This window comes from Cariama cristata, unplaced genomic scaffold, assembly GCF_000690535.1.
Source record: "Cariama cristata isolate BGI_N322 unplaced genomic scaffold, ASM69053v1 scaffold8778, whole genome shotgun sequence".
NCBI classification, from domain to species: domain Eukaryota; kingdom Metazoa; phylum Chordata; class Aves; order Cariamiformes; family Cariamidae; genus Cariama; species Cariama cristata.
The window spans coordinates 8,827-30,350 of record NW_009632830.1 but is presented as its reverse complement, the minus strand read 5'-3'; the positions used below and the strand labels follow the sequence as shown (position 1 = coordinate 30,350).

At 38.3% G+C, this 21,524-nt stretch overlaps 1 protein-coding gene across 5 annotated transcripts in view; it reads left to right on the top strand.

Moving 5' to 3' along the window:
* EZH2 (enhancer of zeste 2 polycomb repressive complex 2 subunit) overlaps positions 1 to 21,524 on the top strand; it is a 29,846-nt gene that overhangs the window by 4,613 nt on the left and 3,709 nt on the right. For 3 of the 5 annotated variants that reach the window (XM_009706521.1, XM_009706520.1, XM_009706522.1), the window contains 11 exons: positions 613 to 733; positions 2,986 to 3,129; positions 3,695 to 3,797; positions 4,398 to 4,561; positions 10,974 to 11,065; positions 11,795 to 12,035; positions 12,451 to 12,620; positions 12,999 to 13,093; positions 19,135 to 19,175; positions 20,301 to 20,426; positions 20,818 to 20,996. In XM_009706521.1, the coding sequence (XP_009704823.1) occupies positions 613 to 733; positions 2,986 to 3,129; positions 3,695 to 3,797; positions 4,398 to 4,561; positions 10,974 to 11,065; positions 11,795 to 12,035; positions 12,451 to 12,620; positions 12,999 to 13,093; positions 19,135 to 19,175; positions 20,301 to 20,426; positions 20,818 to 20,996 (1,476 nt within the window). Of the gene's footprint in view, positions 1 to 612; positions 734 to 2,985; positions 3,130 to 3,694; positions 3,798 to 4,397; positions 4,577 to 10,973; positions 11,066 to 11,794; positions 12,036 to 12,450; positions 12,621 to 12,998; positions 13,094 to 19,134; positions 19,176 to 20,300; positions 20,427 to 20,817; positions 20,997 to 21,524 lie in introns of all 5 variants that reach the window. The other 2 variants (XM_009706519.1, XM_009706524.1) reach the window with 2 other exon arrangements.

The following is a 21,524-nucleotide window of genomic DNA, read 5'->3' as shown; positions in this document are numbered from 1 at the left end:
AGGAAAGTTCACGTTTGTTTTCTTGACAATAGAAGGTTCTTCTGTAGTATTGGAAGTTGCAGCTGAGTATCAAGGCCCGTAAATTCTACTGATAAAACATGACAGTATTAATGCCTTTAGTGTATATGCAGACAAAAAAAAAAAGACAGTGGAGCTCAGATTAAATTGTGAAGTGTGTTTAGACACCTTGAATTTAAAGTCTTTTTGTATCATATTTTCTTATCCCTGGCAAAGCAATAAAGGGGTGGTTTCCATTGCACGTTACTGCGGGAGAGAACCAAGGAAGGGAGAATGAACTTGTCAAATGCAAACTTCCCAAAGCTAGGTAGCTTACTGTGTTTCAATAGTAGAAGCTTTGTGGAAACACCCTGCTAACCTTGATGTCAGGAGCTAGTGTCCGTATCTTGAGCCAGTCACCACTAGTGCCAAAAGTTGTTGAACAAAGATGAGGGGTTTGTTTTATTTACCTAGTGAATAGTAAATGTGCTAAAGCAGTGAAGCTAGTTAGTTAACTGTGATAGATAGACGCTTGTAGATTGTGAAAATAGCAATGCAGAAATGGTCAATTGAAAAGGCAATTTAAAATTGTTGGATTGTAACTGTTGTTACTAGGTAGAGGATGAAACTGTTTTACATAACATTCCGTATATGGGAGATGAAGTGCTTGACCAGGATGGTACCTTTATTGAAGAACTGATCAAGAACTATGATGGGAAAGTGCATGGAGACAGAGGTGAGCCCAAACACTCAGGTATACTAATCACTTCTTCCTACATAAATAATTGTTGTCAGTGTTGCTTGTTAAAGCCTGATGCTTGATTGTTACAGTAGTGTCTCTAGAATCCCTACGTTTTGTAAACATTGGGTATAACAGACTTCCTTATTTAAATATATTGCTTTGCATTTTTATAAGACTGCAAACTGTTAAAGTAGTAGTATAGAGAAATTGAACATGTTAACTTTTTTCCCTAGACCATACAGTAATTCATCATAATGCCTAGGTGCAACTTGGAGGAGTTCTTGATCTTCCATTTTATGCTCAGCTCTTTGGAATAGAATAGTGTAACGTCCCTACTTATGTCCTGCCTAGCAGAGAGTGGCAGAAGAAGTATGCAAAACTCTGATAATGACAACACTTGTGAATGTGATTTGATAGAATAACCTCTTGTGGGTTGTGGGTTTTTTCCCTTTAAGGAAATTATTAGCTATTTAAAAACCTCCTTTCTATAAATTAGCTGTACAGCAAAGTTGTATCCTTCTGTTGGTACACTATATATATGTATTCTTAGTTGTGATTTGCCTCTTATTCTGTGTGGTGGCTGGATTATAGGCGATGTCATCTGTCTCTTAGTTTGCTAAAGTCTGAGTGAAATAGCAACTTTTCACTTGCTCTGTGTGCCCACTCAGAGCTGGCTTATACAAGCCTCAGCTTTACAGTTGTAAAGGTTTCTCTGACTACTCTGCTTCCCAGTTCACAGAAACATTACCCACCCCACCCCCCCTCCACTCAAATGGGGAATCGTTTCTTAAAATTGATTATGTTCCTGTTAATGCTGAAGTGACTGAGAAAGAGAACTACATTTTTGAGTACATTGTGTGCCACTCGTGAAGGTTAAGCCTGCGATTCAATAAAAAATGCTGCTCAGTTCTACACCAGTCTTGTTAATGTCCTCAGGAGAGCTGGTGCCTTTATATGAGTGAAATATTTCAGGAGGTTTGAATGAAATATTTCAGGAGGTTTTGCCTTTGGATATTTTTACAGATTTACTGATAGCTGACATCCCTCTCTGAGAACTGGTTATGTCAAAATGGTCACATTACTAGTAAATGTCTTCTATTATTGATTTAATTTATTATTAAATCACTCTAGCTTTAAAATTAATCTTGTTTCACCGTCTTGAGTCCCAAGTTTATGATGGCAATTACTGTTATTATGGGTCCTTCAAAACTGTATCTTGAAAGTAGAAAGATGGTTTTTTTAGTCTCCCAATAACTAGTATTCTTGTGTGACTGTAATTAAATGTAAATGCTGTGGGAATCTGTAATCCAGAAGCATTCCCATATAGGCGTCAGAATTGTAAGCTACCTCTGTAATTGCACTTTTTAAGAGAGAAATTCATAGTAACCTGTGTTGTGTATATTAAGAGTTCTGTTTAAAACATCCAAATGAAGTACCTGCATGTTTTTGTTGTCTACATAAGAATAAAACTATTAGTTTCCTTCAAGTTACAGTTTGACATCCAACCCCAGTCCAGGTTCAAAAGGATGGTGATAAGCACTACAATTCCTACACAATTCACGGTTATTTTTTTGAAAAATAACAGCAGTCTCTGTCAACGCTAACTATGATTTTCCTCTCTGCAGAAATGCCTTATTGTTTATCTGTGCTGCCCTCTGAATTTTGCAGCAGAATATAAGCTAATAAGTAGATATATGCAGCATTGTATGCTTCAGTTTTCTCTTAAATCTTTTTTTACTGTGTTCTTTTTTACCACCTTGCCAGTGGGGTCTATAGTACGGAAGTGGATGCTATGGAACTACCAGCCCAAAATCTCTCTGGAGATTCCCTAGCTGTCCAAGGACAGCTTCATAGACTGTTTGCATGCATTTCCAGGCTGGCTTAACCCAATCATGTTGGAATTGGGATTCTGGCATAAAAATCTCTTAAATAGTCTAGCTAGTGAGTAATTTTTTTATATTCCAAGGAAAAGAGATTTCTTTGTCTACTAGTATGAAGCATAGGCAGTCGGGAAAAGAAAAATTTCAACAAGTTTCCTTCTTCCCTTCCCAGCTGTCAGTCTAAGAAATAAATACTGAGTATTTTTAACTCTTCTCAGCTCATATATTGAAACTAAGAGGGGAAAAATACAAAATTGTTTTTCATGAATTACAGCATTTGCCAGAATTTAATTCATTTTTAAGCTTAAAAATACTTCATATACACCTTGTGCTTTTCTGTTCATTCCCAATTTTGCTGAATTTCAGAATGTGGATTTATCAATGATGAAATATTTGTTGAGCTGGTCAATGCACTTGGTCAATATAGTGATGATGAAGATGATGATGATGGAGATGACAATCCTGATGAAAGAGATGACAAGCAAAAAGATCGGGAAGGTAACAGGATGGGTATGTCTGTCTGCAGACTTTAAAAATTAAGACCAAAAAACCCTTTTCTTTAGTCACTCAATAAATTTGTTCAAACCCTTCTACTTGACAGTTTTCAGGTCTAAAGTAGCATCATTTTCTTCATCATTTCCTTTGCCATTTAGCTCAAGAGTTGCACAGAGAATACTACAAAAGGAGCTTTTGCCAATTTTTGTTTATCTGCATACTGAGACAGTCAAATGCACCAAAAATCAGTCGTGTATCTGTCTAATAAATGCTTTGGTACTCCTCAGAAAATGAAATATCATTATTCTAAAGTAGGCAGAGTTCTGAATTGCCATCTCCATCTGCTGGTGAAATAATGGTTTCTCCAAATTTTACTAGTAGAGTTCTGTCAGCAGGATTTAGCAGGAAAGATCACTTAGCGCAGTTTAAGTTGTCTGTAATTTAGAAATAAAAAACATTGCTTCTTTTTTATTAGGATTTTGGCGAAGTTCCCCTTTCTCTGAACACCTCCTTGAAGTAGCAAAGGAGCAGAAATATAATTTTGTTTGTTTGTTTTCGAATATTTTTGCTTCCTTGACAGAGAAAGAAAGCCACCCACCTCGGAGATTTCCTTCTGACAAGATATTTGAAGCCATTTCCTCAATGTTTCCAGACAAGGGTACAGCAGAAGAATTGAAAGAGAAGTAAGAAAGTATTTCTTAGGATATATTGCTGTCTTGCTTTATGAAACAAAGATTCCTTAACTTCGTTAAATATTTGTTGATTAGGAATGGTTCCTCTTGCAGCTTTGTTCTGTGGCAGTTGTGTAACTTCTGCAAGTGATGCTTGAAGGGAATTGACTGTTCCCACAGAGTCAAACAATACAGAGATGTTCATTAGCCTTCCTTTCAAACTATTGAAAAGTGGGTGCTTGCATGTGTTTAATAATCTATGTTATTTTTTTAAGGTGGTAAACTAAAAGCTTCTGTGTGTTTTTTTTTCTTGTTTTTTTTTTTAAAAAAAAGAAAGTCTCCTTTTTGGAGTTAATGAGTAATATATATCAGGAGATGATGGTCCAGAAAATGAATGCATTCTTTCCTAGCAATTTTACATTTGTATTAATGAGTATGGAATTAATAACTTGTCAGGTCACTGACCGATTGACCTTTCTAGCTGGCACATATTTCTTAAATTTTTTTTTAATTTGTCACTGAAAATGCAGAGTGGTACTGGAATAAAAAATTATGTTGTGTTTTTTTTTTTTTATTATACTGAATAAATAACTCCTATTTCTTTCTTTTAAGGTACAAAGAACTCACTGAGCAGCAGCTTCCCGGAGCTCTTCCTCCTGAATGCACACCAAACATAGATGGACCAAATGCTAAATCTGTTCAGAGGGAGCAAAGCCTGCACTCTTTTCACACGCTCTTCTGTAGACGCTGTTTTAAATATGATTGCTTCTTACATCGTAAGTACAATTATAGTGCGCTTGTATATCTCTCATTTTTTGCAAGTCAGGAAACTTAAAAGTACCATAAGATGCAATACAGAAGGAAGGAAAGAGAAGAAAAAATAAAAGCAGTAATATTGCTGCAGTTCATGAAAACAACTTGTCCATCTTGACATCATTTTGCAGTGAAAACTATACCTCAAAAAACTTGAATGCACCTGTTTGGGGTAGCTCACTACCCTTTTTGCACTTATGAGTTCATATAGAATTCCTGGCTTGGACCAACCTGTAACATTAGTTCTCTTTTTGTAGTCTTCAAGAAAACGACATTGTTTTCTACTACTGTTTCTCTGTTACACTTTCTCAGTTTGTGCGTGGAGAATGGAATATATTTCTCTGTGAAAATACCTGGTTATTTGTCAGACTTGCTTCATTTTCCAGCAGGGAGAATGAATATCCATGAAGTTTTATCTTATTCTCTCAGGTTACTTTCTAGCCATTTTACTTGTACCTGGTGACTTGAAGAATTGTTTCAGACAGATGAATTTTAGAAATTGAATTTTCCACTAAATTGCTTTCATGTTGCCCCATTGTTTTGGGGGAAGGATTTAACGAGAGCATTAGCAATGGAGTTAGTTTCCATTTCCAAAGTATGAAGAATAAGAGAGATTCCGAAGTGCTACTTGAGGCAATTCTTTCTCTGAGAACAGTGTCAAATGTAAAGGGGAACCTAACAGTCAAATATGAAGTGGTTTCGACTTGTCGTTGACTACTATGGTGCCCTCTGTTTCAAATTAATTTTCTCTTTTGACTTAACTGTTCATTTGCATGTTCCACTGTGAGTGTGCATGCATGTTCATCTGGAAATCTTTGTGCTTTGTCGGCAGCTCCTCATCCAGCACACGTGCAATCTGCCTGTATTTGTACTTCACACTGAAGGCTTTACACAGTGCTGCTGCTTTTTAGTATCCCTGAAGTTTCCTTTCGGTTTGAGGAGGAACTGCAGTTGGCGGGGAGGAGGGAAGCTTTTCCTGTTCCTAGTTTCTTTAGTAGTTGTGGCTTTTGGAGTTAGGTCAGTTAGTTTCACTTTCTCCTTGCATTCTGTTGGCAGGCATGCTTGAAAATACAAAGAAAGAAGCTCTTACTTCTGAATAATGTTTAAGAACAGTAAGTTTCTGGAGTTACAGCTACTGCCTTGTCCAGCCAGCTTCAACACGGTGTGTTCTGTGAAGCTGTAGGTTTTGTTTAGAAATATCTCAGTTGCTGGGGTGACTCATTACAAGAAGCACTGTGCGCAGCCTTAGTCTTTAGGACAGGGAAGTGAAGCTGGATGCTACCTCTTGGCAAATCCATTGGTCTGGCAGGGGTTTTACAAGTTCATGGCATTCTCGGTAGTCTAGCAGGGAGTCTGAGTGACGGTCTAGTGTTGCTTCTTTAAAAGGATTTTGGTTTTTAAGTCAGCAAGAAAGCATTGTCCAGACATAATGAGAACAAAGTTTTTCCAGTAGCACTCCAGAGGATTTTAGGTACTTCTGCAGCAGTGTTTTTAGGCCATTTTGTCTCACTAATTTTATAAACTTGTAGAAGTTTTCCAGTGAAGATATGGGCTCCTCTAAAATATACATATATTTGATTACTTACATAGTTTATATAGATTTGCCTTTCATAGTAATTTTTGCAGATTGTTAAAAGTAGAGCTGAAAGGATCCACAGAGCACATTTTGGTACCGATTACTCTGAGCTTGGTATTACCAGTCCACAGTTTTGAGGCACTAACTCTGTAAGACGACTTTTTTTTTTTAAAGTGCTGTGAAGGACAGGTTCATTTTGACATGTTCTTAAGTGCCAGGTTCAGCCAATGACAAAGTCCAGAGTGATGTCACCGATTGGCTGAAGGACCTCAGTTCTCACACTAGCAGCATCCTTTCAGCTGAAAGCATTGTGGCCCCTTTCTCTGTGTTCATAAACTTCAGATGAAGACAAAGTATTTATGCTAAAAGATTACCTAAGTTCCTGTTGCTGGTGATTTTTGATAAGTCCCTTAAACAAGTCAGTATTCTTTCCAAAGCAGTGTATGTCCAAGGCTTCATTTTAAACCATGCCTCGTACTTAAAAAGGCCCAAACTTTAAGTCATCGCTTTAGGCTTTCAGGGCTGTAGCAGAAAGAAGGAAGAATAACACTTCCACTGTGGAGGCATTCAAGATGTACCTCTGCGTCGAGATGGCATGTGAAATTACCGGTTACGATAATGCTCTTCATGACAGCTATGCAGCACATGCATTGACATTAATAAAAACATATTTGATACTTAATCATTACAAAGAGATCTCTTGAAGCTTGATTTACACTTTCACTATGTAGCCTCCAGACTGGACACTGAATGTAGTAAACTGATGCTTCAGTCACCATTCCCTGAAGACATACCCAAATCCCACCTTTACGATGACTGGTCACTGCTTTGGATGCATTGCTTCCTTCTGCTTTTGTCTGTAGTAACGTCAAAGAAACAGGATTGTTTTCTGTCTGTGTGTCTGTCTGTCTGCGTGTCTGTCTAGAGCTAGGAATTTCTCTTGTAAAAACTGAGAGTGTCAGTTATATGACCTCTTTGCTTTCTGTGAAATTTTAAGACTGTTGGTCAAAATCCACCAGACTCATTGCTGGGAAGAAGTACCTCATCAAAACAAGACTACTCTGGTTATTGGAAGGCTGCACTAGCAATATTCAGAGTCTCTGGACCAATTTAATGATTTAAATTTTTAAAAAAGTTGATAACATTTCTGCTAGCACCCTAATCAGTTGCCCCTGTGTTCTACTTCAAGCACTACAGGATGATGTCCTGGCCTCTGCAGATGACATTTTTGATTAATTACTTTGGTAACATGATCGGCTACAGTGATCGGATTTGTACTTTGAAAGGCGCAAATCTCTGGAGAAGGCATAGGGAATAAAAAAAGAATAGGAATTCTGTTAGGTCTGGTTTTGATTTTTGTAATTCCCCCTCTTAGATTCTGTTTTTGTTAAGATTAGCCTTATTTTATGGAGTTTCAAATCTTTGTTCTAGAATATTTGAGTTAAATATTGGAAAAGTTATCATTAGATTTTTAACGTGTCAAGTCCCCTTGACGACCTGGCAATCCCTTTATGTGCAGGTGATGACATTACTGAAAAAACTTGTGTACCGACTTCATTTGCTGACAGCAAGGAATTATGCCTAAATGTCTGGACTAACAAAGAATTTAGAAGAAGGAAAAATATCAGGTAGGGAGAATTTCCCAAATAGCTTGACTGTGAAGCAAATGTACATTTCAGGCTAAACTGTTGCCTGTGTACTTTCACATTATGAAAAATATGAGAATTGAGCCCGTTGGGGATCAGACAGATAATAAATCTCAAAGACAGAAAACATGCTCAGTGAAGCAGTTTTAGAATGACTTTCTGAAGGAAATTATTGAAGAAATATGAAGTTTAGTTATTTAGGAAATTCCGCAAAGTTGTCCTTGATTTTTGAGGGGAAAAACCCGAATTACTACTGATATTTGCAAGATTCATAATACAGCTATACAAACAGTTTTATTCTTGTCTTGGGTCCTTTCTTTGTAACAAGCCTCCCCAAAAAATACCTTGCAACAACTACGTTGGGTGTTTTTGAAATACAAGATACGATTCTAATATTAAGGATCAGATATAGTGTATTTTTGAGGTCTTGCTGGTTTAAAAAGTCAAACGTTGATTTGTTTAACTGCATTACAAACTAAACATTTCTTCATTGTCTAAAGGAAAACATTTTTTTAAAAAAATAAACACTCATTTTGAGACCTCCACAAATGAACTTGTGAGAGAAACGTTTGCATCTGCAAGTGACATGTAAAAAGAATAGTTTTGATTTCTGCACGTTGTAGCAGGCTGATATGGATCATGACTTGCAAATGTTTTACTGTTCTTTTGCATTGTTGCAAAATTATTTTCCCTGTGGTATGAAGAGAGGATAAAACAGTTATGTGGAAAGACAAAAAAACCCCAAACAAACACACACCACCCCCCTCAAACCCCAAACAAACAAAAATCCCCAAAACCCTAAATGAATGAAATGGTATCCTGTGCAAATTTAAAGATGCAGTGTTGAAAAATGTGGGGTTTTTTCCTCTCCTCTTTTGGGTGGGGGGCTTCCATCTCATTGTTTCTTAAAAGGTGGAAAAACTTGGCATTAAGTTGCAAGGTTGCTTTGTTACTTAACATATTTTACCTACAGAATGTAAGAGCGCTTCAAGGATATGGGAAACAGATGAGAAGTGACATACTGCATAAAAGCTTTTAACTGGAGCGTGGGGGAAGAAAGAGTGCTAATAGCAACAATATGCATAAATTACATTCCTATACTTGCTTGTAAATAATTTTTACATAACTATATGTCCATATGTGGAAAATCAAAACTTTTAATGTGTTTCCAGATTTATAAAATGTAATATATTTCTTTGGAGAAAGTGTTGCAATATTGAATTAGTGATGCTTTTATACTGTTTATACCTTCTTAAGTAAGCCTTGGAAGAATACATGGCTTCCCTGAGGTTCCCATGTGCTGCTCTCATTAATACAGGCATAACATTATAGAATTTATGGTTTGATTTCCAGCACACCTTCCCTTATGGGAGGGGAGCATGAAGTGATGGTTCCGAGACGGAGTGGTTTCATCAGAGAAGCTCTCTTTAAGAAGTGCTCGTCGCCACTGGTGGCAAAACAAGTGCTTGTGGAGCTACGCTGCAAACCAGATCACAGAAAAGAGATTTTTCTTTTAAAAACTTTGTCTGTGAAGACATATGTGAGCTCTGCCCACATTCTTTAAAAGGGAAGGAACCGCATTTAATAAGTTCAGTCCCGAAAACCTAGTGGACTGTTACAAAGACCCTCGTGCACAATCTAGAAATAAGATGAGTGGGAAAGGCTAATGGTGGTGGCTTATTGAAGGAGGAGGATGTGTGTGGTGTTGGTACGGAACAGTCCTTATGGATTAATATGGGTAAGAGGGGAGGAATTTCTTCTTTCCGTTTGAACGTTAGCACTTTTTATTCACTGGGTGTTGAAAAATTTAACTGTAAGTCACAGTTGCCTAACTGCAGCATAAGTGCTCTTACCGTGCTTGGGAATCATTCATTTTCAGACAGGTGTCTTCTGTAGGCCTTTGTGGAGCGTTAGGAAACAGATAGCTAGCACTGAGTAGTCTTTTGTTTTGTTTTTTAAACTTAAGTGCATTCTCCATTTTTGTTCCTTGCAGTTGTGTATGCTGCTGTTAACACATTTAGGGGGAAAAAGTACTTATTGATATCTATTTATCTATACTAAAACAAAAAAAATTTGTTCCTTGAGAATGAAGGAATTTTTTTTTTTTAAAAAAAGAGAATTGCAGAAAACTAAGGATGGTATTTCAAAAAGCTCCTAATATAATTTGGGAACATGAGGTATGAGTTCTGATGAGAGGCTAGCTGCGGGTTTTCCAGGCCTCAGTTAAGTAAGGGGTACGGAAGAGTTCCCAAGACTTCCAGCAAAACCGGGAAAGTCAGTCTCTCTGAAAACATCCTGCTGGGAGGCAGGGATTGCACGGGGTGGGGGGAGAGCTGGTAGAGATGAGCTCTGGCAAAGGGAATGGGTAGGAAACTCTGCCATCCTGGCATAAAGGTGCACACGTTGCATCTATAAGGTACCCAGTTCTGCTCCATTCTGAGTCACCATTCTGCAACTTATACAGAGCTATCCAGAGTCCATCAGATATGTGAGCGGACCCTTCTCTGCAAGTTGCAGACTTAACTGCGGTTGTTCTGATCCATAATGGCTGTGCAATGCTAACTTATTTTTACCCTGCAGCTTGGATGCAGGAACTGAACTCTTTATCACCCGTCAGCCTAGTTGGAGTGCTGATAAACTAATACAGTAAAAATACTTATGTGTCCTTCTCACTAACAAAAATGAAAAGTGGGTCCATTACCTTTCCGAAGTGTGTGGGGTTGGATTTTTTTGACAAGATAGAAACTGAACACCTGAGTCTTACAGATTGAGAGATGTTTCTGCATTAATAGGAGAAACCCTGAATAATTCCTTTTAACATGGTAACGGAAGTAAAGTCTCTTCTGTTTGTCGGGAAGGGAGATAGAGCAAGTCTTCCTTGATACATGAAACAAATCTGATTGTCTTCACTGATGTAAATGGGCATATGCAAAACTTAGCCATGTGCTGTCTCTGTGTATTTAAGTGGTAAGTCAAATGTCACTAGATGGGGTTTATTTCATGGGTTGTGGGGTTTTTTTCCATTTGTTATCACTTTTATTCTGGTTTTAGTAAAATCTTGGTAAACCTTGTGTTTTGGATACTGTTTGAGGTTAGATATTTAATATATTTTTTAATTTTAAAACTTACAAATGTGGTGTTTTGATTCAACAGCATTCCATGCAACTCCCAATACTTATAAACGAAAGAATACAGAAACAGCGTTAGATAATAAGCCTTGTGGACCGCACTGTTATCAACACCTGGTAAGATAATTTCATATGTTAGAATTCACTAACTGCTAGTGCTAGGTGCAGTATAGCAAGCTACACTTAGTGTAAGGACATGCTGGGTCTATGATAGTGCATATACTTGGGGGCCACTTGCAGTCAAGTATGTTATCTTTCGTTTGTGCGAAAGAGAAGAGTTAACTTCCAATCATCAAATGAAAGTCTAAGTAGGAATAATTTTTAGCTCTATTAGATGTAGCCTGAGATTAGGGAAAAAAGATTATTACCTCCTAATAATATGTTGCTGCTAGTGTGTTCAATTTAGTCAAAGAACCGGGCCTTACAGGCTTAGCTCTCTCGTAAGTTATATCACAACTAAAAATTACAAAGATTTTTTTTTAGTTTGCCAAAGGCAGATTCCATCCAGTATTTGTGCTCTTAAGAAACAACAGGATGGAAATTAAAAAGGTGAAATTCTTAGTAACAGAATTTCAAATCTCTCTCATGCTTCCCCTAAATTTTTTAGTATGAGAAACCATGTAATTTTCCAGTCTAAAAACTTGCTACGCATTGTCACACCCCTTTCCACTAGAAAACAAATTACTGGTGATTGCCTTTTAAAAAATGCAGAATGGATATTGTTTAAGTGCCATGTGCAGAAAGAATTTGTATTTTGAAGGGTATGCTCTGTGGGAAATTCTCATATTTTTTTTTCTGTCATCTAGGAAAATAGAAATTTGCAGAATTATTTTCTTTTGTGTTTAGGAAGGTGCAAAGGAGTTTGCAGCTGCCTTGACCGCTGAGCGTATAAAGACACCACCAAAGCGTCCAGGTGGCCGCCGAAGGGGAAGACTTCCGAACAACACCAGCAGACCCAGCACGCCGACAATAAATGTATTGGAATCGAAAGACACAGATAGTGACAGAGAGGCTGGAACTGAAACTGGAGGAGAAAACAATGATAAAGAAGAAGAAGAAAAGAAAGATGAAACATCCAGTTCCTCTGGTAAGGCTAGTCAATACTTCTTCATTCAGTCAGCTGCAGTGCTCAAGAGGATAAAAAAAAACCCAAGTTGAGCCACACAATCCTAGAAATTGTGTATTTGGAATGTATAGAACTGGGTGACAAGACAGAGTAGTAATGAGTTTAATCAAATAGAAGCCTGTAAGAAAACTTCCAGATTCTCTCGATTTATGTATAGAGATGAGATAGTGCCATTTCAATAGCTACTGTTACCTAATTTTTAATTTCTTTAAGAGGTACGTTAAACGTGCTGTTTTGTTGTGGCGTTTAGATTAGTGCCACAACAAAACCCTGGGATATTTTTAACTACAGTTAATAATTTGCCATTTTTAAGGGCTGTGTAAAATTTTTGAAATGTGGCCTTATATTGACCCATTCTCTCAATTATTTATTACAGAAGCAAATTCTAGGTGTCAAACACCAATAAAGATGAAGCCAAATATTGAGCCTCCGGAGAATGTGGAATGGAGTGGTGCAGAAGCCTCAATGTTTAGAGTCCTTATTGGCACCTACTATGACAACTTCTGTGCAATTGCCAGACTGATTGGGACCAAAACGTGCAGGCAGGTAAGAAGGGAAGCTACTTACTAAGGATGATAACGTTTTACTTTTAAAACTGAAGTATAGAAATAGTAGTATTGATTACAAAAAGAGAAAATTAATTAATTTTCTTGGTTTTCCCAAGAATGCTATGATCCAGAATTCATGCCACAAATTTATAAAAGTTAGTTTTAAAACTGTTTTTAAATTAAATTTACAGGAGGTTTAAATTAGACTATCTATTCTTAAATGACAAAAACAATCACCTTAAATGTATTGAAAAGAGGCTATGACTGGATATAATCTATAAGTTGTTGGTTGGAGGAAATCATACTAACTTAGAAAATGAGCAACTTTCTACTAGTGAGAGATTTATCGTGGATGTATTATGGTATCTCTTGTTAGGTGTATGAGTTTAGAGTAAAGGAATCTAGTATTATTGCTCCAGTCCCTGCTGAAGATGTTGATACTCCTCCCAGAAAGAAGAAAAGGAAACACAGGTAAATCTGTTACTAAATAACCTTAGCATAACAATCAATTGGAGATACAGGGGATCAGAACAGAAAGTATTTGGAGGAAAAGTCATGCAACTCTTCTACTTTTGCTTCCAAAACCAAAATTTTGCAGCAATAAAACAAAATGGTGTTTTGGTTTCAGACAAACATCTTACCGCATTAGCAAGTATAACCTTCCACTTCTCTTCCCCTCTTCCTTCTTTTTAACCTCTTTAACGGCCGGATTCTTGTTAGCAGATTCTTGTAGGTGTATTGCTGCAAGTAGGCGAACTAAGTTTAGATTAGAAATACTCTACACAGCTTGTTATAACATTCAAGATATTGAGGTATAATTTTGTTTGCGGCCATAAGTATTAAATTTACAAGTGTTATAATGGGATTCAATAATGTTTATATGGTATTTTGTAAATTAAAACTCATGAGTTTTTTTATGGTGAGGTGTATTCCATTAAGATTCAGATGATCAGTAAGCAAAAACGTTGTAGCAAACTAGTAGGATTGCCTTTTTTTTTTCTTTGAGACACTATTTCTTTGTAGCACCCCAGTTTCATTATCAACTAAAACTTCAACTATAGAACCAGGTTGACAAGTTATTATTTGAAGTAAAGCTGCAATAAAGAACAAAATCAAGCTTTTTGCTGGAGCCATAAAGACCATCTGAAACAATTTCTGTTGAAATTGTAAACTTGGTGGCTACTTTCTGTCAGTGAACTGCATTTTTCCTTTGAGAATCCTCAGGTTTGAAAAACGCGACTCTATATTGATTATTTTTATTCCCAGGAAACAAAAACATAGGAGATAAAAAGCTAACAGAAAATTAGCAAGAACATTACTTTCTGCAAGCAATAAGTACACTTTTTTCCCATAAAGTTTCCTATTCCTTCCTTTAACTTTATTTTCCCTCAAGTGTGTTCTTCCAGTTCTCTTCCCATCAATTCTTCTTACTTCTCTCTTAGCTTGTCTAAGCATATTTATTATTTCCAGGCTTAGTGAAATTCCTGATGCTGGCTCAAAGATACTGTTGACGTGGAGTAGAATGTTTCTGCTTTGTAGGAGAGAGGCAGCCGATGTGAGCTAGGAAAAGATTCAGTGAGCATCTGGAAGAGATTCTGTTCTCAGCAAAAACTATTGATTTAATGCTCTTGGCACAGTTTTCAAGTTTTGGGGTATTTGGTGGGCTTGGCTGTTAACTCTGGAGTTTGCGTGCGAGTTTGGAATATGCAGTTGGGGATTAGCTTGCTTTCAAATTCACGCAAATTGCTATAAAAATGGTGCCACTACATGTATTTCAAAAGAGCAACTAAAAGGCTCAAATGTATTTTGAAGCTGAAATGGATTGTATGGTTACCAGCTTGACACTGTTTTGGAGGAGTTTTGAGACTTTTTTTGGTTTGGGTTTTTTTCCCAAATAAATAAAAGCACATACCATTAGCTGGGGTTTCTTGATGTTATTTTGTTCTTATTAGCTGCCAATATCAAAACTTTTATCCTAGCAAGTTAGTTTTGAAATGTCTTTTAATTCTTTTAACTCTCACTGAAGGAGGAGATTTTTTTAATTTGATTTCACAGAATATGTGGCAGTCGAGCTGTCTACATTCTTCCATGTTGCAGTAGTCTTTTAAAAAAGGGAAACCTTTTAGCCCGTCTACATACTACTGTAATCTGAGCACTCTCTAAAGATGTCGCACAACTAGCAATTGGGAAAACCACCTGCAAGTTGTCCTCTGTTTCGTATGCTTCTTTGAGTTGAGTTTACTGACTCCTAGAGTAGATCCAGTCCTAGAGCCAGGAAGATCCTTCTGTCCTGTTTGCAGTTTTCCATTGCAAGGGACTTACTGGTCAGCAGGTTTTCCACATAATACGTGTGGCAGGCAGCCTTTGAGCAACAGCAGCATTCCCCAAAGAGAAAAGCAGCAGCAGCAGACTGCTTTTGATGGTCTCTTGTAACTCATTTGAGAGCAGATTTTCTTACAAGATTTTGCCTATTTCACATGCGATCTTGGTGCCCATATAGGCATACTGAGCAACTAGCTGGCAAGATTACGCCCGTCTTGGACAGTAAAAGATATTGTCTCCCTCCTTCCAGTGTCATTTTTGTTAGATAGCCATAATAAGGCTGATCAATGAGAGGAGAAGACTTTTTATTTAGGTGTTTTTTTGGAGAGCCAGTAAGTGTCAGAGCTTGTCCTATGCATCAGAGATTAACGTGGAAGTTTGTGAAAACTCTGCTTTGCTGGAGGAGGAAGTACTTTGCATAGAAAGCTAATAAGAAAATCTGAATCAAGAAAGAATTCAGAAAAGCATGACCGTATGCTGGAGGGGACAGTTGGTTTAGGTTGGAAGGGACCTTAAAGACCACCTCGTTCCAACCCCCTGCCATGGGCGGGGACACCTCCCACCAGACCAGGTTGCTCACAGCCCCATCCAACCTGGCCTTGAACGCTTCCAGGGATGGGGCAGCCACAGCTGCTCTGGGCAACCTCTGCCACTGCCTCACCACCCTCACCGGGAAGAATTTCTTCCTTACATCTCATCTAAATCTTCCCTCTTCCAGTTTAAAGACATTGTACTTCATTCTCTTATGTGTATGTGTTTCTTCCATTGCTGGGAGCTGAATTGTATTTGCTTTAATCAGCACTCCTTCCTCTGGCTTGGTAAGGATCTGTTATTGATTGTACGTCCACGTAATGCTGCTGCTTGATTATTTTTTGTTTTCCTCCCCTCCCTCATCCCCTATTCGGATGCGAGTTTACTTAGTAAACTTTATTTCAAAGTATTTTCTTTTTTTTCCCATTTTCTCATATTCCTCCTCCTGTCCCTGACTTTCACTGGACTGCTGTTCACTGCATATGTTTGAATAGCTTACGTGGTTCTGCCTGGAGTTCAGAGTGCCTTTTTATAGGGATTTACGGTCTCACTGTTATCAGACAAAAATGCAGCTGAGGCATTCACACAGATACTCTTATGTGGCACCTGCTTGGAAGGCTGAGTCTTAGAGTGGCGAGTAGGCTGAGGGTAAGGTATGATTTAGGAGACTGAAAAGAAGTCTTTGAGTGATGCCAGAAAATCAAATGCTGCAAAGACTTAACTACATATATTGACATAATTGGCACATATTTTGAATTTTCGGTGCGATTTCTGGTAGCAGAGTACACCTGTGCAGAGAAACAAATGCTACTGTAGCTTCTTCCAAAGAATGTGTTTCTACCGCCTGGTTAGCTGATACCAGTGCCTCCTAGAAAACCGGGCAAAATCTAGCAGGTTGTTAGCAGGCAAGAACAGTATTTTTGACAGCTTCTGCCATACTTCTTCTGGAAACGCTTGTTTTCTAAGCTGGCTATCCTGCAGATGTCAGCAAGCAGATGTACAAATCTACCTGCTTGCTTGGAAATCTGCCGCTGAGTTTCCAGTTTGCCTTTTTTATGAAGCTTTGAGTCGCAAGTGCTTCCTCAGCTTTCTGTCTTTTCCTTACCTTTGCTTCCTGGTCCGTGGGACCAGATTTTGCCTTTTGTTTCTGGTTGAGATAGCGGATTCTAGGGCAGATGAATAATTTAGACCACCTTTAGTATGGTACTCATTCAGGCTTCAGCTTTGTGCAGTAATCAGGGGAACTTGCAGTGCTTCCTAGCACTCTTTGAAAGTTCCAAGGCAAAGAATGTACTACTTCATTGTGCTAATGTCTCACCTGTCTAGTGCTGTAAGTCTCCATCTCCTTTCTTGCTAGGCTTTCTTCCTCCTGTGACACCAATTTCTGTTACAAGAGTGGCTAAGCTGATGCCTTTGCGACTGCCGTATTTAATTTTCTATCCATTGTTAGTATTAATGCTTTGTTGATAGTGGCAATCTTTGTCATATTCACGTGGCCTTGTCCATACAGTCTATACTTTCCCATGGAAACCAAAAAAATCTTATGTGGCAACTAGTCAACAAGTGGCATTTTACTTTTTAAAGTATTAGGATAGTGCTTACCTAAAAAAAAAAAGTTCATACTAATTGCTAATGAAATGATGTTTTAAGAAGTCTATCCACAGAAAGCTTTTAAGGGTCTGGTATGCTAGGAGGTCCTTATTATCTTGGGCTGAGAAACAAGCTTCTGTGACAGAATTGTTCAAAAAGACGGTATATGTTACATTTGCCGAGTACCAGCCAGACAAAAAAGAATAGTTTGATGTGCATTAGAGTAATTTAAATCAAAATTGCGCTCCTCCTTTGAATTATATGGGAACTGTCTTCTTACAAAGAGTCAGCGTCTCATAATTCATAAATTTACGTTGGTAGCCTTTTTTTTCTAGCATGAGTCACTCTTGATAGGAATGTCATCTATTTATTACAGTGCTCTGTAATGCTGATAGTCTTTGGGTTTGTTCCCCCCTCCTCAACCTCAGTTACTTGGGGAAGTCTGCCTCTGGGTTTCTAACTTGTATGGCTTCCTTCAAATGCTTGTAAGGAAGTTGGCTGTCAAGCACTTAACATTAAATCTAACAGTAAAGCTTTGAAAGGGAAATTGCGTAGAGAATCTCGTTTACCTAAAGCCTTTGCATGTGGTGGGGGGGCCAGCACACCATTTGGTTAAAATAGAAATTGATATCACGCTTTTATGATAGAAGCATTAAGCTCAAAAGTCCTATTTAAGTAGTTACAGCAGGAGATATTTTTTCAGAGTGCAAACTTCTGAGTGTTGCATTCACTGAAAGGCAGAATCGCTTTCCCAGTGTTCTGTGCTGGGGATTTTTGAGTACGTGTGTTCACGAGGATTTTGGACTGCTAAGTAAGTCTGCATAGGAAGTGAGGTTGCCAGGTGCAGCTAGCAGTGTATCATTTGGCCAGGGAATGAGGCTTCTCCCATGTTCTCTGAATGTTGCTATATGACATACTAAGAAAGTCCAAGAAGTATAAACTTTGAAAATTCTTAATCTAATTTTTTTTATTATATTTATTCACTGAAATTCAAGTGCTAACTAAAATGCATAGAATTGAAGAAAAACTAAAAACATTAGTTTGTCCTTTAATTTAAATTTCAGTAGCCTTCAAGTCTGATTTTTCCTTTTGGTACCTAAGGTCCAGACAGGTGTTTTTCCTCGATTAGATCTGACACAGCTATTCATGGAACAGTACACATTTCCCGCCCGAAAGGCTTGCAATCTGAAATGGATACAAAATAAAAGGGGTAACTGTAACTTGCAAGAACTTTCAAGTATAGTGAGTTATGTTATGATAACAAAAAGCATGTTATTCTCAAAAAAAAAAAACCAAACCAACAAAACCCCACCACAAAACAAAACCACCACTTGCAAAGGGAGTGCTTAGCTAAGCTAGCAGAGAAAGAGGATACTGAAGGAAAACTGTGAGGACATAAGAGTTTGAAGTAGAAGGGAAAAGGCTTAGCATGGTGCCACCAGTCGGAACAAACTGGGGAAAAGTCTGTCCAACCAGCAGAAATACCGAGGTCGCATCAGCGTGGCTGTGCCAGACAGATGTCATCTCCTGTCGTCCGATACTTGGAGCTCTGCAGACGAAGGGCCATCCCTGGCTGTGATCTGCAGGAGATGACCAGTGTGGTGCTGGGCCAAGCCCTGTGAAGCAAACAGACCTTCGCTCCCCTATTTAGCCGTGTCCCTCCGTATCTGCAATTCCATATCCTTCCTTCTCCTGCTTCTGCCTGCTAGAAGCAGCTCCAGCAGCCTCCTCTTTTGCAGTTTTTCCTTCCAGGCCATCTGAATTTAACCATCTCTCTAGCTGGGGATGGGTTGGGGGCTGCTCGTCTGTACAATCCTGGGACTAGAGGAATGGTGCGGGGAGCGGAGGGGGAGCAGGGGGGGAAGCCTTGACCTTGACAGCTCCAAGAGACTGGGACAGGGTGGTTCTGCTGCAGCCACTTGTGACTTGGGCACAGTTAGCAGATGTTCATGTTACCAGAAACTTTCCCATTTTAAGTCAAGTGTGGGTGCAAGATGCAGCTACCTTTCCCAGCCCACTGCAGGAGGAGTGCCTGTCAACCTTCTTGTGTTTGTTTTGTGTTTCTGCAGGTTGTGGGCTGCTCATTGCAGAAAGATACAGCTGAAAAAGGGTTAGCATCTTTCCATTCAATTTATGACCTGAACTTCTAAGATCCTACCATTGCTTTTTTGGTTTTGTGGTTTTTTGGGGGGTTTGATTTGTTTTGTTTTTAATGTTAGGCCATTATAGACATTCCATGGGGACCTAGAGATTATAGGGGGAATAAAAAGAAAAAAGTAAGCTCTCATTACAGATATTGTAGGGACAAGAGGTACTGTTTGGTTTATGTAACTGGAAGAACTTTGTATAATTCAATAAAAAGGGAAGGAGGCTGAATGTACAGTCTTTTCAGTATGGCCTCATTGAAGTACAGATAAAAACTGTATTAACAATAGGAGCTGCAGTAAAAAGCAGCTTTTTTTTTTTTTTTAAACCAGCTTATTTTAGAAATAATTATCTGCAAATTTGTTGAGAGTGGTTGGGACTTCTAGCAACACAAATAATTGATCAGTTTGTGTCTCTCTCCTTTTTGGTTGCTGATTGCTAACTTGAGCATTTTTATGAATACACGCAAACCCAACACAAGCTCTGGAGTATTAACAGCAAATATAATTTATATAGCACCAAAATCTCCTAGCTGCTCTATAGGTAAAGCTCCCTCCTTGCCTATAAGATGTTAACGTTGTCTGTATTGGAAAATTGACTTGGGAAAGCACAGTGGTATAATGACCAGGTATTATTTTGCCAGTGTATTTGTTTGAAAGTTTTCCGTTGCTCCAGAGTAAATATTACTTTGGATATTTGAGCAAATTTACTCTGCTGAATAATATCAGTGTTACTCTAGAACATGTTCACACAGGAAATTATACCATTGTAGTTTCATTTTTCAGTTTTCCACAGTAAACAGTTATCAGCTCCGAATACTCGAAGCAGCTGAGTAATGGGAAGAATGAAGTGCACTAGGAAGCCGGCAACTAATGGTGACGAACACCTAAGTGACGTTACAGTTCTGGCTTGGTGTCTTTTGGTTTTTTAACCCCACTCATCGTAGGTTTGGGTTTGTTTTGCTTTTTTTTCATTTTGGGGATTTTCTTTGTTAAATGACTAAGAGAATTTGTACTTTAAAGAGTGAAGGGAACTGCACATTGTTTGTTTGCACCTTTCAACCTTACAAAATGTTGCTATTTTTATTCAGATGGGTCATCGAATCATGTTTACAACTATCAGCCATGCGATCATCCACGTCAGCCTTGTGATAGCTCATGCCCATGTGTAATTGCTCAAAACTTCTGTGAGAAGTTTTGTCAGTGCAGCTCAGAATGTAAGTAAAACATTTAAAAACTATCTATAAATTTCTTTCCCTGTCCCAACATCTAAGCCTGTACTGGCAGTCTGTCCGTACTGCAGGCAGTGTTTGCAGGAACAGCAAATTCTGTCAAATGGTGTGAGAAGGAAGCCCGTGTTCAGTTTAATTTGGCCTTCTTAATTAGCCATTGAATGAAATCAGAAACACTTTTCAGACTTAAAATTAAGGAAGACTAAAGTGAAATCAGGGAAGGAAAGAATTTACAGTACTTCCAAATGTCCTATACAGATATCAATGGCTATGGGTTTTTTTAAATATTCTGATGTGCTATAATCTGCATTGTCTTAATTTCACAATGTACTTTTTTCATACTTGCCCTTTTTGTTTTCCGTATATTCCTTTGTAGGCCAAAACAGGTTTCCTGGATGTCGTTGTAAAGCACAATGCAACACTAAGCAGTGTCCGTGTTACCTAGCTGTACGTGAATGTGATCCTGACCTCTGTTTAACATGCGGAGCAGCTGACCACTGGGACAGCAAAAACGTTTCTTGCAAGAACTGCAGCATTCAGAGAGGATCCAAAAAAGTATGTAGTTATACAACTACAGGCCTATTGCCTTGGGTTTGAGGCATTTTTGTATTTTCATGCCAGGGAATGGAATTGCTTTGCCTTCATGTTGCCAAACAGGAGAAGAAAAAACCAAAAAGGGAGGTAGCTCTCACTTATGTTAGCTTGTTTACACGCTGCTGTTAAGCTCTGTGTACGTTTCATCATGTAGCAATTAGTTAAGTGTTTGCTGTGTAACACTGCTGTAAAAGATCTCCTTTTCCCCATTCAGGCTTTGCCGGTAATTTGCAAATAGGCTGCTGTTTTAAAGTGATAGCCTGTCGGTCTTTCACTAGATCAGCATAAGGAACTTTGACTCAGACATAGATGCTGGCTCGCTGTTTCTTCAGTTGTTGATTCTAACACACAAACTTGTATACGGTCTACTGAAGATTAAAGAATCATACAATCATTATGGTTGGAAGAGACCTCAAAGATCATCAAGTCCAACCGCATACCCGATGCCACCATGCCCACTAAACCATGTCTCGAAGCGCCACATCTAAA